General features: G+C 38.9%; 1 protein-coding gene across 10 annotated transcripts in view; it reads right to left on the reverse strand.

The window, feature by feature from the left end:
- Positions 1-17,096, reverse strand: part of CSPP1 (centrosome and spindle pole associated protein 1) — a 179,546-nt gene that overhangs the window by 145,830 nt on the left and 16,620 nt on the right. For 7 of the 10 annotated variants that reach the window (XM_048840878.2, XM_048840874.2, XM_048840872.2 and 4 more), the window contains 3 exons: positions 11,964-12,064; positions 11,198-11,221; positions 7,136-7,216 (listed from right to left, as the gene is read on the reverse strand). In XM_048840878.2, the coding sequence (XP_048696835.1) occupies positions 7,136-7,216; positions 11,198-11,221; positions 11,964-12,064 (206 nt within the window). The remainder of the gene's footprint in view (positions 1-7,135; positions 7,217-11,197; positions 11,222-11,963; positions 12,065-17,096) is intronic. The other 3 variants (XM_048840881.2, XM_048840876.2, XM_048840873.2) reach the window with 1 other exon arrangement.

Consider the following 17,096-nt stretch of genomic DNA (forward strand, 5'->3'; position numbering starts at 1 on the left):
ATCTCTTCCTTGGTGCTTCTTCCTCGGTGGGTCCAAAGAACTCAGTGGCTAATCATAGAATTGTATCAACGAACGTTCTCTGAAATATGATTGTCTCAACTGTTTCCTCTTAAGACTCAGAAACCTCAAGCACCAAGAAGACCAGAGTTGCCCATGAATCTCTTGAAGTACAGAGGGCTCTGTCAGTGCCACTGCTAAAAAGTTCATTACCTTCCACTGGGAGGTCCTCAATTGTTGCCTGGACCTCTCTAGGGGATGATTGAAGCCATGACGACCCTATTGCTGTAGCCATTGTACATGCTGCTGAGGCATCCTGCAAAGCCTGCAGAGTTGTGTGTGTAGTTGGCTGACCTTCAGCCATTAGGGACTTCCTGGTGCTTCTTGGGCAATTTATCAGTGCAATTAGACAGTTTGCGCCCCATCTAAAAACTCATATTTAGAGAGCAGCACTTGATAATTTGTTACTGTCATTTGAAGGTTTGCAGACTAGTATATTTTCTGGCCGAAAAGAACCAGTTTGGAGGGAATTTTTTTCCCCCTGCAAGGACCATTAAATTGGATGCATTTTAGTGGTCCCTGCCATTTCCTTCTCTCTTGTACTGCTTACACAAGAAGATGGCTATAGGATGAGTGTAAAATATTCAGATCCCTTCTTGCACACTCATTATCTCCTATGTGCTCTTTTGCATGTGACAGAAACAGAATCCAGAGTACACCAGATGGATTTAACAGGTTCCAGAAGACTATCATTTACTGGCATGGCTAAACTCCCTTGAGTTGACAAGTGCAGTATGTCCAAGAGATTGTGTTTTTACTCATGAACAGCTTTCAGGAGAATGTTTAAGACTTCCACCATCCACTTTATTAAGGCTGGAAAACCTTAAATTTGCCCACAGATGCCAATGTATGTGAGCTCTCTGGCTTGTGAGGAGAAAATGAGGATATTGCAGCCAGAACTAGATGTTCTTTCCCTAGAAATTGTTTTTCCTCTTGCCTCTCAAGTAGCTGAAGATTCAAGCAGCTGAGATGACTAAGGAGGCTTAATTTGCCTTTTGTGTATAGGTCTAGGTCTCCCGCATCTAATAGGTGAAGCTGGCTTCCAGGAGTAGGGCTGAACACCCCCGGGGGTCCAGCATGGCCACAGCTATTACTGGTAAGAATAGTGTGCTGGAGCACACCTCAGGGGATACAAAATATGGTGGGGTCCCTATAAGGCTCCAACTTCTTTCTACCAACTCTCAATCTTCCCTGGAATCACTCCTTGGCTCCCACTGAGCTGCCCATGGGGGTAGACTGAGAATGTACAGGGAATAATTCTCTGATGCACTCAGCAGAAGAGAAAAAGAGTATACTTCTTCTAAAGGAAGGGCAATCCTGTCCAGAGTGCCTTGCCTGTGAAAAGGGGAGGCTGGTATAGGAGCCTGGCCTGGCAGTCTCTGTGACTCCATGGCTGGGAGCATTGCAACAATCTCCCTGAGCCTTTCCAGCACCAGTTACTTCGGTTCCAGAAGTCGCTCAGTACAATATACTGTTTGGTGCAGAGATAGCAACAAGTATCATACAGTTAGTCTGTACAGAGGTGGAGGGTACCCTTCACACATGTAGTCAGTGTGGGAGAAGCACTGAGTGCAGAGTAGCACTCTGTGCTAGGGTTGGTACCAGGGCAGCATGGTTCTTGGGTTTAGATGGTATCACCCACATCCCCTTAGATTTTGGTATCAAGATACTAGAAGGAAAGATTCGTCAATTTACAGTAATTGTGGGTTCTCTGAGATGTGTCATCCATATGTGCTCCATTACTGGTGCACATAAACCCAATAGCTTGAGTTCAGATTCTTTTGGCCAGCAGTATCCATTGGGAAGCCGTGTCTGCACCCTCAGCATCCTTATGCCTCTAAATGAGGGTATTAAGGGTGGGACATCCCAACCACCTCACAATTCCTTCTCCAGTATCCTTCACCTTCACCAGAATCCAGGTGTTATCAGACTCCACAGTAACAGGGATGGAGGACAGGTCATTGAATATATAGAGACAACACATCTTGAAGAACCAGTTACTGGAAGAGAAGTAATAGTTTCTTCTTTGAGTGCTTGTCAATATATACACTCTACTAATCGTGACTCACAAGCAGTGACCTAGACTACAGGAGGTGGGTACTAGAATTCTACCTAAACAATGACTGTAGGACAGCCCCACCAAAATTAACATTGACATTACCACTATGTGGATGAACACCATTACCACTATGTGGATTAGAATCATAGAATCATAGAATCATAGAATATAAGGGTTGGAAGGGACCCCAGAAGGTCATCTAGTCCAACCCCCTGCTCAAAGCAGGACCAATTCCCAGTTAAATCATCCCAGCCAGGGCTTTGTCAAGCCTGACCTTAAAAACCTCTAAGGAAGGAGATTCTACCACCTCCCTAGGTAACGCATTCCAGTGTTTCACCACCCTCATAGTGAAAAAGTTTTTCCTAATATCCAATCTAAACCTCCCCCACTGCAGCTTGAGACCATTACTCCTCGTTCTGTCATCTGATACCATTGAGAACAGTCTAGAGCCATCCTCTTTGGAACCCCCTTTCAGGTAGTTGAAAACAGCTATCAAATCCCCCCTCATTCTTCTCTTCTGCAGGCTAAACAATCCCAGCTCCCTCAGCCTCTCCTCATAACTCATGTGTTCCAGACCCCTAATCATTTTTGTTGCCCTTCGCTGGACTCTCTCCAATTTATCCACATCCTTCTTGAAGTGTGGGGCCCAAAACTGGACACAGTACTCCAGATGAGGCCTCACCAATGTCGAATAGAGGGGAACGATCACGTCCCTCGATCTGCTCGCTATGCCCCTACTTATACAATGTAGATTAACACTGACATTACCACTATGCTGGATGAACGTGTGCACTGAACACAGGTAGGTGCCCTACATATTTTTAGTATTAGAACATTTCTCAAAGAAGTAACAGAAGCTGCTTGCACTCTCACAGAATAGGCTCTCACTCCCACTGGTGGATCTATGTTAGCTAATTCATAGCACAGACCCATACAAGTAAAAATCCAGTTAAAAAATCTTTATGTTGAAATGGTGTGACCTCTCACCCAGTCTCCATAAGCTATGAACAGTCTGGAGCAGTGGTTCTGAAGCTTTCCAGATGATTGTACCCATTTCAATAATCTAATTTGTCTTGAGTACCCCCAGTTTCACCTCACTTCAAAATTACTTGCTTACAAAATCAGACATAAAAATACAAAAGTATCATAGCACACTATTACTGAAAAATTGCTTGCTTTCTCATGTTTACCATGTAATTATAAAATAAATCCATTGGAATATAAGTATTGTACTTACATTTCAGTGTGATACTGAGCCTGTTTTACACTTGTGAGCCTTGTCTGAAGCCCAAACCCTGCCACCCGGGGCTGGAGCATGAAACTTAGCTTCCCTGGGGGGCCCCTATGGCGTGAGGCAACCAGGCAATTGCCCTGCTTGTCACCTCCTAATGCCAACCCTGCATTTGTGACCCCCCAAACCCATTCCATGACCATCCTTGGGGCTGCAAGCCCCATGTCAAGAAACACTGATTTAGATGAGTACCCCCTGGAAGACCTCTGAGTACCCCCAGGGGTACATGTACTCCTGGTTGAGAACCACTTGTCTGAAGTATACCCTAAATGTCTTAGTTCTATCAATGTAGAAAGATAGTGCCCTAAGAATGTCCAGGGTGTGACACTTAGCCCCACTTTTGTTTGAATGTGGTTTTGGGAAATATACAGGTAAGCATATAATCTGGTTATGATGAAAGTTAGGAATGTAAATACCATGTAAAAACAGTAACCGTGTAACCTATTCAAATTCTATCAGTTAAATGTTTAACCGGGGAACTAGATGTGCGGGGAGGGAGGAAGGTGCTGCAGCCCCCCCACATTTTACATGGGGCTACACTGCCACCACCACGCCCGGGGATCCCCGCTGCTGTCGCCACCACCGCACCCAGGGATCCCCACCGCTGCTGCCACCGCCTCACCCGGGGATCCCAGCACACCCAGCAGCCAGGACCAGGCAGCAGTGGGGGTCCCCGAATGCAGGCAGCGGCAGCCAGGATGCCCAGCGGCGGCAGCGCAGTTTAATCGTTAACTGAAACCGATTAAAAACCGATAAGCATCAAGCTTATTGGTTAACCGATTAAACTTTTACATCCCTAATGGAAGTCAGAGTCTATCTTCTGTATAAATTTTGGGTGAGGTCTCAACAACACACCGTCTTTATGAAAAGCTGTATCTGGGTGCCCTGCGTTAGTGCTTGTGTCTCACCTACCCTTCTGGTCAAAGTTATTGCTACCGAAAAGGCTGTTTTGATGGAAAGATTAAACAGGGAACGTGTTGATAGTGGATCAAAGGGTGGACACATAAACACACATCAGTGCAATATTTAGATCCCAAGGAGAGGGAGGTTCTCTGACTGGGGGAACATACCTTCAGAAGGCCTTTTAGGAACCAAACCACTGTAGGGTGTAAAAATGTGGAATACCCCTAAATTGGAGGGTGGGAGGCTGAGATGGCTCCCGGGTGAATCCTCAGAGAGCTCACTGAAAATCTGGAGTTCTTTAATAATAGAAGGTACCCCCGTATGTCTGGTATCTAAGTGAGAAACGGAGGTAACTGGTGTTGTTGTGCCCAGACAATGAATCTTTTCCAACTGCCACATTAAACATACCCTTCAGAGTCCTTTCTACTGTGGATAAGAATGTTTTGCACTTCAGTTAAGATACTCTCTATTGATGTTACCCAGCCAGTGTCCATGCCATGAGGCACAGAGTGTGTGGATGCATATGGAGGATATAACTGACTCTTTGAGATATTATGTATTGCTGGAGAGGCAGTTGTACTGGAGGTTGGATGGAGAGATTCTTTAACACTAATAACTGCCTAATTATATACAACCACTTACATAACAAAGAATAGCCACACAGAGAGCAAACAAGTTTGGACACTCCAAATTCCAACTCGTAGTCATGGGTGGTGAGAAGGAACTCAGACGGGACTGGGATCGCCTTATCCTGTATGCTCTCAGTCAGAGACACAAGAACATTTGGGACACAGACATAGTCCCCAGAAGACAATGCTGGCCAAAACAAATTGAACTCAAGTACACTGGGTGCATGAACATAAACAATGGGATACGTATGGACAAGCACTCGAAGAAAACTAAGTCTTTACAACCTTATGACCTTTCACGGAAAGAGCCCAGGGCAAGTTATGGTGAGTCTTAATCTCTTACTAGGTGCTAGGTAAAGTGACCTGCAGTTTTTGTCCCCTCTACATTCAAATTAGACAGCTTCCTCCTCCATGCTACCTGGACCCATCAGGGGAGTCAATGAGAGCATAGGAGAAATAGGCTCAGTCCCAGTCCAGAGCATGCCCAATGCGGGCAGAATCTTCCTGTGTATTTAACTGCTAAAAATCTAAGAAGTTTCTACTGAATTGTTCTTCAGAGGGAGACAGATTCTGCAGTCGTCATCCCCACCACACCCACCCACACACACAAAAGGAAGGATTGTCCAGTGGTTAGAGTGCAAGCACAGGATGTGGGAAATCTGGATTCAGGTCCCCGCTGCTCCACAGACTTCCTCTGTGACCTTGTGTGACACTGAGCAGGAAAGGGTTAAGCAACTAACAGCCTATATTCTCCCCCAAGGAGTTCAGTCACAAATGTAATTTACACATTATTTTCTTAATGAGCATCATCAGCACGGAAGCATGTCCTCTGGAATGGTGTCTGAAGCTTGAAGGGACATACGAACGTTTAGCATATCTGGCACGTAAATACCTTGTAACACCGGCTACAAAAGTGCCACGCGAACGCCTGTTCTCACTTTCAGGTGACATTGTAAATTAGAAGCAGGCAGCAGTATCTCCCATAAACGTAAACAAACTTGCTTGTCTTAACGATTGGTTGGACTGAGTGAACTTGTAGGCGCCCAAGTTTTACATTGTTTTGTTTTCGAGTACAGTTATATAACAAAAAAAAAAAATCTATATTTGTAAGTTACACTTTCACAATAAAGAGATTTCACTACATTACTTGTATGAGGTGAATTGAAAAATACTATTTATTTTGTTTATCATTTTTACAGTGCAAGTATTTGTAATAAAAAATAATATAAAGTGAGCTGTGTACACTTTGTCTTCTGTGTTATAATAAGAAAAGGAGTACTTGTGGCACCTCAGAGACTAACAAATTTATTTGAGCATAAGCTTCTGTGAGCTACAGCTCACTTCATCGGATGCATTCAGTGGAAAATACCGTGGGAAGATTTATATACATAGAGAACATGAAACAATGGGTGTTACCATACACACCTTAACGAGATTATACACACCTTGATTATCACTACTAAAGGTTCCCCCCGCTGGTAATAGCTCACCTTACATGATCATTCTGGTTACAGTGTGTATAGTAACACCCATTGTTTCATGTTCTCTGTGTATATAAATCTCCCCACTGTATTTTCCACTGAATGCATCCAATGAAGTGAGCTGTAGCTCACAAAAGCTTATGCTCAAATAAATTTGCTAGTCTCTAAGGTGCCACAAGTATTCCTTTTCTTTTTGCGGATACAGACTAACATGGCTACTACTCTGAAACCTCTATTATAATAGAAATCAATATATTTGAAATGTAGAAGAACATCCAAAAATATTTAACTCCTTTCAGTTGGTGTTCTATTGTTTAACAGTGTGATTAACCATGATTCGTTTTTTTAATTGCGATTAATTTTTTTGAGTTAATCACGTGAGTTAACTGTGATTAATCGACAGCCCTCCTTAAAAGGAAAATTTGCCCATTTCATTACCTACAAATCAACATACTGGATTACCCAGGGAAAAAGAATCTTGATAATTAAATATCAATCAATCAAAAAATGTCTATTATAGAATTAGAAGGCTTCACCTTATTTAAAATTGACCTAACGATAAAGGAATATGTTCATATATGAAGTGGATAAAAAGTTTGGCAGGTATTTTATTGTCAGCTGGAAAGTCTATTTGTGCACAACACTGAAAACTTCAGAGTTTTTTTAATTAATTAGTTATATAAAGTATTTACTTAATTTACACCTGCACACCTACCTTGGCTGACCTCCTCTCGCCAATAGGAAGAGATAGTCCCTGAGTATATGGATCTACTTCATTCGTTGTCAGATAATTTTTCTGTATAAAACAAAATTAATAATTCAATAAGTTTTGAACTGTCTAATTTTACTTGCTAAATACAGTATAGGATTTAGGAATTACACCTTCTGGAATATGACAGGGCAATTTGCTCCACTTTAATAAAAGAGAAATGAAAGGATATCTTCACTTTTTAGAAATGCAGGATATTTTTGGAATACAAACCAACAAAAGCCAAGAAAACTGCAGGTAAAAGGTTTTGTTATCTCTATATTACGTATTAATGATGGCCTGTTAGCCTTAATTTAATTTGAATGTTTGCTACAGCTTTTCTGTATTCTTTTGTTTTATAGTTATTTAGGGTTGCTATATGAATTACTGCCTCTCTCATTTAAAAATAGATATTGTTTCCATACAATCATTATTAAATCCTCCTATTAAAATACAAGCGGATGAAAGAATTCTCCAAGAAGTTACCTTGGTGATGAGTGAAAATGTGAAAAGAATTTCACTCTCAACAACTAAAGAAAATATGCCCATGCTTCCAATTCTAGCAACGTGTATCTGCTTTATTCCGAATATCGGTGTATAGTTACTAATCTGTATATCAATATTAACAATATCTATACTCTACAAGAAAGGTGGGCAAATTACGGCCCACGGGCCATATCCAGCCCGCAGGACCATCCTGCCCAGCCCTTGAGCTCCTGGCCAGGGAGGCTAGACCCTGGCCCCTCCCCCACAGTCATGCCGCCACGCAGGTAGAGCGGCTGGCTCCAGCCAGGCTGCAAGCTCCTGCTGCTCTGACCGGGATGGTAAGGGGGCAGGGAGTGGGAGGTTGGATAAGGGGCAGTGGGTCCCAGGGAGCAGTCAGAGGACAGGTGGGGTTGGATGGTGCAGAGGTTCGGGGGGCGGGGCAGGGGGCTGTCAGGGGATGAGGAACAGGGGCAGTTGGATAGGCGTGGGAGTCCCGAGGAGCCGGGCAGGGGTGTGGATAGGGGGTGGGACAGTTGGGACAGGGAACAGGGGGGGTTGCATGGGTCGGGAGTTTTGAGGAGGGCAGGCATGGGGCGGGAAGTGGGAGGGGGCGGAGGCCAGGCTGTTTGGGGAGGCACAGCCTTCCCTACCTGGCCCTCCATACAGTTTCACACCCGGATGTGGCTCTCAGGCCAAAACGTTTGCCCACCCCGCTCTACAGCATACCAAAAAGTCAATGTCAACCCTTCCAATCTAACAACTCTATAGCAAACATACAGCTTCAAAAGTGAGTGGCCTCCCTAAGTTGTATGCAGAGTAATTGTAGTCGTGTCAGTCCCAGGATATTAGAGAGACATGGTGGATGAGGCAATATCAGTAATTGGACCAGCTTCTGCTGGTAAGAGAGACAAGCTTTCGAGCATTATAGAGTTCTTCAGAAGAAGTTGGACCAATAAAAGATATTATCTCACCCACCTTATCTGGCCTCCTTTAACACAGTTACTACAGATTCCCCTAAAATCATCTCCAGTGTATCCTCAATCATTTATTTTATAAAACACAACATTTTTAATAAAATATTGTCCGCTTGTGTTTCCATGTCTGCTGTCTTATTTCACTAGCATAATTTTTTTCTGTTATAATGTATATATGTTTTGTGCAACCCTAGAGGCACAAACAAATGAGACAACTTCCATCTGTTCCAGTCTAAATCTATATCATTATGAATCATACTTGGCAATTACAAGTGAGTAGATTTAGCGGGGTTAACAACTACAGTAGAACCTCAAAGTTACAAACACCTTGAGAATGGAGGTTGTTCATAACTCTGAACAAAACATTATGTTTGTTCTTTGAAAAGTTTACAACTAAACATTGACTTAATACAGCTTTGAAACTTTACTATGCAGAAGAAAAATGCTGTTTTTAACCATCTTAATTTAAATGAAACAAGCACAGAAACAGCTTCCCTACCTTGTCAATTTTTTTTAAATCCCCCCCCCTTTTTTTTTAGTAGTTTGCATTTAACACAATACTAAACTGTATTTGTGGATTTTGGGGGGTTGTGTGTCTGCTGCTACTTGATTGTGTACTTCCAGTTCCAAATGAGGTATGCGGTTGACTGGTCAGTTCATAACTCTGGTGTTTGTAACTCTGAGGTTCTACTGTATGCAAATATCCAGGTACTGAGATTGGGCTAAATTAATAGAAAGAATGATATTTTTGTCTGGAAAATATTAATGAATTCATTGTAATCCTTGCCAATATTTAATTATTGCCAAATTTTAAACAGTTCTCATGATAAACTTCCCATTTTTAAAAAGATGCTTACAGAAAGTCAGAATTGATATGAAAATTTTGTTTTCTAGAGAAGCATACAGTTTAGAAGTTACCAACCAAAATACTTCAAGAGCTGCTCAGAATCACAGCATCACCTTACTTTGAAGACTGAAATTAGAGATTGAGGTCTAATCTCCTCCCCCAACTTTTAAAAGTTTAATACGGCTAACATATGTATGATACAAAAGAAAATCTTAATATCTAAATGAGTCTCAATTAGGAATAAGGAGTACTTGTGGCACCTTAGAGACTAACAAATTTATTTGGACATAAGCTTTTGTGGGCTAAAACCCCTCCATCAGATGCATGGAGTGGAAAATATAGTAGGAAGATGTATATATACAGAGAACATGAAAAGATGGGGGTTGCCATACCAACTCTAACGAGACAAATCAATTAAGGTGAGCTATTATCAGCAGGAAAAAAAAAACTTTTGTAGCGACGATCAGGATATGCTGAAATAAATGTGTTAGTCTCTAAGGTGCCACGAGGACTCCTCGTTCTTTTTGCTGATACAGACTAACACAGCTACCACTCTGAAATCAATTAGGAATGGAATTAACAAGCAGTAATTCTTGCAATCAAAACAATAAATATAAAAGTAAAATAAAATGTTCTATGGATGTTTTGAATGAGAATAAAGCAATTCAATATAAAAATCAAGATTATTTTCATTATTAGAATGTTAAATTAAAATTGTATATTAATTTCAAATTAAAACAAGAATAAAAAACAGTAATTGTTTTACAAAAACTCACTGAAATTAAGGATTAAAAAGCCAGTTGTTACAGTTGCTACTGCTATATGATAATTCTGTTGTGTGCCAGTGCGGTTATTAACACTGAACATATTAAACAGTAAGAGTTAGTATTTCATATAAAAATATTCTGTAATTTGAAGCCCAACACAGAACATATTGCATTTAGTCTTTTAATGCTGCTCTTTCTACCATGCCACCCATCACTCCTTTATTAAGAAGCTTTAATTTAAAATTGGTTCAAAGGGACACCTCTACATTTAAAAAAAAAATCACAATTCTTTCCGCACCTACGATAGTTATAAGTAATGCTTAAGATTACACATAACTGAAAGAATTTGTCAAAAAACTATTTTCCTTCCCCCCCCCCCCCCCGGACCGGTTTGTTTAATTTGCGCATTGGCACCAATGTTTGATGCATAGTCAGTTCCACTGTTCCCCTATGTAGTCTGTCAGTTTCACCTCACTGAAGAGACATCTGTAGTAGCAAAGGAGCAGGAAGCCCCTGAAAAGTAGTTTTTATTTTTTCTTCACATACTGTACTAGTTGGGGGCTCTTTCAAAAACTTGACCAAGTTCATTAAAAAATTCTTTATGTACAAGTGCCTGCCCAATGTAATTGATAAAGACTGGGGGGCATGCTTTGTAGCAAGTCTTCTACCATAAGAAACAAACAATTGAAGAGTCAGCATGATATAGCACTGATAGCAAATGCAAAGAAGAAATCAACAAATGTTGTATAATTATATTAACAGGAAATAATAAGCATAGTATATCTTGCAATAAGCAAGCATACAGGTACTGTTAATCACAACAGCAGCACACACAAGCACACAACACGCACAAAAATCACAATTTTTTAATCCATTTCATTTGCACAAACCTGATTATAACAAAGCAAAAAGTTAATTTGGGCAGGGCAGAAAAAACATATTGCCAACACCCTACCTTTCTTTTTGCCTGTGAAATACCCTAAAAGTCAGGGAAAACAGACTATTCATAAAGTGTCTTCCATTAAAACCATTTGATTTTACCAATAATAAAACAACAATTTTTAAAAAAACCTATTTATTCAAGTATTCTAAACAAACAGGCAGGCAATGACACTAGGCACACACAGCAAAAATTACATTAAACTTAATTTTTTTCATTTAACATTTAAAATCTGATAAATTAAAACCGGATTTAAACTATTCCCCTCCCCGCCACCCCCCCAAAGATAAAAATTGTGTCAAGCTTCTTCCATACAAGTTTATGTTTTAAATCATCACAGTAGCATCTCATACACTGTACTAAGTGGAACAGCAGCCTTCTTTATAATCAAATAGATAGAATTGTAAAAACATGCTGAAGAACTGAAGCACCATATTGGCTAAATGAATATTCTTACCTGAGTTATAAGATCATAATATGGGTAATTGCTTAATAAGCAAATACCTGTTTGGCATGTTAAATACCCAAGAAGAGTAAAAAAAAATTAAAAATATTTTTAATCAAGTTGTATTACAGTAATTTGAAATCTCAAAACAGCAGGATCTGTGAAAGTCTAGAACACATAGCCCCTCATGGTGTTAGCATTTTAAACCACCTTTATTCTGGAAACAGGTCTCCGAAATTGTGACAGCTCAGAATGAATTCTGTCTTCTCAAAAGACTTTTTCATGGTGGTTTTGTTTTTTGTTAAAAATCAGAGACTAATTTCAAAGAGGTTTTACCTGAGAAAGATATCGTCTATAATCTTGTCGAAGTTCCTCCTTTAGCTTATGTTTCTTTCTTTCATATTCATCTCCAAGAGGCAAACTCAAGCCATATTCATCTGTAAAGTTTAATACAATGCTTATTCACCTTCTATTAATACAAAACAGTACAAATAGAAGTTGTGTTCCTTGCTGGAAAAGATATTTTGGGCTTTTTACCAGGTAACACAAAGGGAAAAAATGAATTATTCAAACAGTAATCATGTTAAATTATGAAAAGTAAACTGCACATTATCTTATCTTTAAAAACAATCACGCAGAAAGCATTATGAAAATGTAGTGCCTGTTTTTTTCTAATTATAAAGAGTTTTCCCCCTTTTGGTCCTTGTATTTCATTGCCTTAGAAGCAAATTTACCGCAATCTGAACTCAAAAGCATAGGTTTGCAAACATTTCTAAACAGCGATATTTTACATTACTTCATGCAATCTCTATAATCAATATTTAATCTTGAAGCAAATCACTTCTCTTCAGGACAAATGTTAGTGTAGAAACAAAAGAATTTATTACCTGATATTTCACACTGTGCTTGTTAAGCAATATCAAATGCTTCAGAGAATGTATTTTATAACATTCTACTTGTTTAGTATGAAACTCATATATACCTGCATCAATACAATTTTGAAGAGACTCATGGCCACAAGAAGCAATGCTGTTTCTTCATTCAGCCTTTCTACTCTAAAGTTCTGAATTCTCTCTCACATCACTTAGACTATCAAATATGCTGTGACAGAGATTCATATTTAGCCCTGCTTCAAGACTGTTTTAGGATTTTGAAATTGTTACACACTAAAATATATTTGCTACACAGATTACTATCCTCTGAAATCAAAACTGATTGAGAAATTAGAAACAAATATCTTTTTGCCTCAAAAGACTAATCATTATTTCACTTGGCATCTGAAGAAAATGAAGAGAGAATGGCACAAAGTTAAACTAACAGGACAAGAAACACCAAGACCTAGAGCCAAATTTTGAAGGCTTAACATTTTTATCTTCTCAGTCCATATATTTATTTACTGAGCTGAATATAATCATTCTCCTGTAAACAAAGCTTTTTATTTTCTTCCCCAGCACTATATCATTTATCATCTTTTAGTTACAATGGGGAGGGGATGGAAGATTGTTGTAAAGTATCGTTGCCAGTGATAACCTTGAAAGTATTTCGACTTCAGCATGGTCTAATTGGAGTGAGCCAGCAGACTAGAAGCAAGAAATTTTAAAATTTTATTCCCAGGTCTGTTCCTGATTTACTGTGTGGGTTTAGGCAAATCTGTTTGCCGGATTTCCATCACTTCAGTTACACCTAGTGAGGATTAGTTAACATCTATATAGTGTGTTGATACATGAAGCACTATGTAAATGTTAAGAATCGCTAATCCTGGAGTACTTTAGATGGCTGATAACTCATTTTTTCATTACCATCTTTACAAAGAAAGAGCAAGAAAAAAATGGCATAATGAAAGGATGCACATGATTGTCTTATGACAGTTCCAGCTGAGCCAGGTTAGGGCATAACCAATCCAGTCATAATTTGTGAGCCAATCTGCCACCTTTTAAGTATGGACTCAGAAAGAGAAGAATATCAGAACACATTTTTGTGTTTGTTATTTTCTTACTGGCATTTATAGATTTCAGTTGATGGCTGACAGAGGAGAGCTGCACAGGTGAGCTTCCATCCATAGCTGCTGGCTATTAGGAGCCATTCTGGTTCAGTTTTTATAAAATGTGGGACACATTGGAGAGAATAAGGTAAGAGTAAGTGTTTTTTATTTAAGAAATTTTACCTCTACTCTTTTTTTTTTAAAAGCTACACTCTTTTTAAAGCTATTCTAACCATAGTTTCCATAGAAACAACAGCCAACCAGAGAGGAATTTCAGCTGCCTGCTGTTGATTTAGATTCCTAGGGAATTTAACATTGAATCAGCTTTTAAAAAAAAAAAAAAAAAACAGAAATGCCACAAGTAACTAGCAGCTTAGAGTAAAAACCCGAGACCTGGAAATGCCAATTTAAGAAAAAAAAGTCTATGGAATCTGGGCCTAATTCTGTTCTCACTTACAGCAGTAAATCCTCTGAAGCCAATGAAATGTCATTAGTGTAAAACCAGTGAGAAATCATAATCTGGTCTTTTGTCCCTAAGTCTAAGGTACTGGGGCGGGAAGGTATTTAAAGTTTCATTTTATTTGTTAAAATGATATTTTGGATTATCCATCCAGAAAAACTCTGAAGAAAACATAATCACAACTGGATAGTGACCTAGGAGTTTACTACTGTTATTAATAGTTGTAGTGAGGGCCTATGCAAGGGCAGGGTGGACAGATACTCTGAAAAGAACTCTTTCTTTTTACAGCAACTTGGGCTCTGAGAGGGGCTAGGGGAGCAAAAATACTAAAACTATGTTTCTACTAATTTTGTGGATAGTCCTACTTTGAGTCATAGCCTTGCTCTTTCACTTTTGTTGGTATTATGTATACGGTTACTCAATATATTGTTAAAAGTCTTCTTTGTATGCAGTGGACAAACTTTGAACTAATAAAGGCAGTAATTTTTAAAAAAAAGTTTAAAATGTCACATCTTCAAGTGTATTTATTTAAATAAACTTTTACAAATATATTTTACTACTTTATATGTTATTTTTGAAATTATTAAAGCATGATTGTACTGAATAACTTCATTTTCCAAGTGACTGACAACACACTGCTAAATGCTCAAAAAAGCAAAAAGGAAAACCCCCACATCTGGCCTCTATTGCAATTTAAAGCAGCCTCAGGGTTGTTCTAAATCACATCAACTTATAATGGCCCCGCAGGCCATGTATCACCCTCACGGGACGGGGATGCATAGCATAGAGTTGATTATGTCAGCTATATGGTAGCTGGCGTTTAAGGCAGTTTTCAGGCCACTAATCTATATTATTTAATTTTGTTTAAACAAAGTGAATACATTTTGTTACCAATCTGAGGGACTGTTTACAGAAATAAGGCACTTCAGGTCATGTGGTGTTACAGAGCTCACTACTTCTGTGCCTCATAATCTGCATGAAGCATGACAATGACAATAGCAATGACACACACTATGTTATAACTTATTCCTTTATGACATCATGCAAATATTTCTGATAAGAAGTTACATGTGAGGTGGTCAATTCCTCTAAGCTCTGGCATTATTTCACTTTCATTCTCTGGACTGGAAGCATTTCTGGTCCCCTACGAAGACTCCCCACTTCTTTTTAGTCTCCTTGCTTTTATGATCACCCCTGGAATTATAACCTCCTACAGAGAGTGTCCTCACGCTAGGTCTTCCCTCTATTCCATCACAGACCACATACAGGGACTCAGAGTCCCTGTCATGGCAGAGAAGATTCTCATCACCTCTTTGGAATACTTCTGCTAAAGGATGGACTTTGCCTTAACAATGAATCAGGAGGCTGAGTTTCCTTTTAATTGAATTAATGTATGTAACCATCCACTTTAACAAGAGTATGATTATACTATCCATTTCAGTATCTAGAATGTGAGTAATTTGATGTGCATAATTCAATTTTTTAAAATATTTTATTAAAATTTAGTTAATTTTTAATTATCTGTTGGGAGGAGGGGGTTAGGATGGGACAAAACATCACCAAGCCACAAAAATTAGTTCCCAATATCACAGTGTATGGCCCAGCTGTTGACCACAAAAAGATAGATTTTGATCTACACTTAAGTCCAGATCAACTTTATTGTTCTCCATTTTTAAACCAGAAGTATTGGCATGATTCTCAGTGGAGTTATTCCAAATTTACTTGGGTAAAAGAAAGATCAGAATCTGGCCCAAACAATCTGTTATTCCACATTCAGAGGTGACAATAATATCATATGCAGACCTTGTTTTCAGTCCACTGTCTTTGTGAGCATTTTTCTCTATCATGCATAAATATAACTTCTGATCATGCTGAAACATGTAATTATTAAACAAACAATTACTGAGTTGTACCTTTTTACCCCACTACTTACTTGGACTGCATTCTTTCTCTGACATAAGAAATAGTTATTGTGTCACTGGCATTATTTTCATATTGTTACTGTAACCAATCTATAGACATTTAGGAATTTCACTGTTATGACTATACCACACCATCGTCATTAGCAGCTTCGTGGCAACAGAGGAAACATACTTCAGATGCACCTTTACCAAACACTCAAGACCCTAATACTTAAACTAAATAAAATCTTTACTAGCTCTTATCAGTACAATGCCCTCTGACAGTTGAACAGTTCTTAATCTATCCAGTGGATGGAATGGATACATGTATTAGTCAGTTCATTACAGCACATTAATAACTAATATATCTAGTGAAACTGAAGGGGCCTTGTCACAGTCATTGCAGGGAGGGGAGAAGAGTAAAATAATGAGTCCACCAGTACTCTATATTTTATGTTTCTACAGTTAAATCAATAAAACACTAATGACTATTGTAAACTAACTTATTGATCAACAACAAAAATGGCAAAAAATCTGAGACACATACTTATTCATGGGTTGTCTTCTACCCAAGTTTACCTTTGATGACTTCTGGTAGCAAGCAACACTTAATTGTCATTTTAGGTCATTCGTAGTGATGTCATTTCATATAGGGTAACATTAATGACAATAATACATAGTCCTCTGTTTTAAAATGTAGGCAAGATATTATGTTTTTGGTTTTTTAACCTCACTTTTAACACTATAATTAATGTAAAGTCAACACATGATTAAACAGACCATACTTTTATGTTCAACCCCTCCTGCATGAAATTCTGGCCCTACTGAAATCAAAGGGAGTTTTGCCATTGACTTCAAAGGGTACAGGATTCACATTTTTTTTTTTGAAATTATCATTCATTCAAGCACACTTCTGGAGTCATCACAATTTGCTTGTGAGTTATTTTTTTCAGTGCTGAAATTGTCACAGTACCTATAAGAAATTAAATTTAAATAGTTTATTCACTAGTTAACATTACAATCAAGAGCTGGGGAGAGACTTGTACACTGAACACAGTCCTTCCTCGTCTCTACTTTTTCTGTATGTGTTATCTCATACTTGTCTGTCATGTCTATTATTTAGATTA

The sequence above is a fragment of the Caretta caretta genome, chromosome 2 (genome assembly GCF_965140235.1).
Source record: "Caretta caretta isolate rCarCar2 chromosome 2, rCarCar1.hap1, whole genome shotgun sequence".
Taxonomy (NCBI): Eukaryota; Metazoa; Chordata; order Testudines; family Cheloniidae; genus Caretta; species Caretta caretta.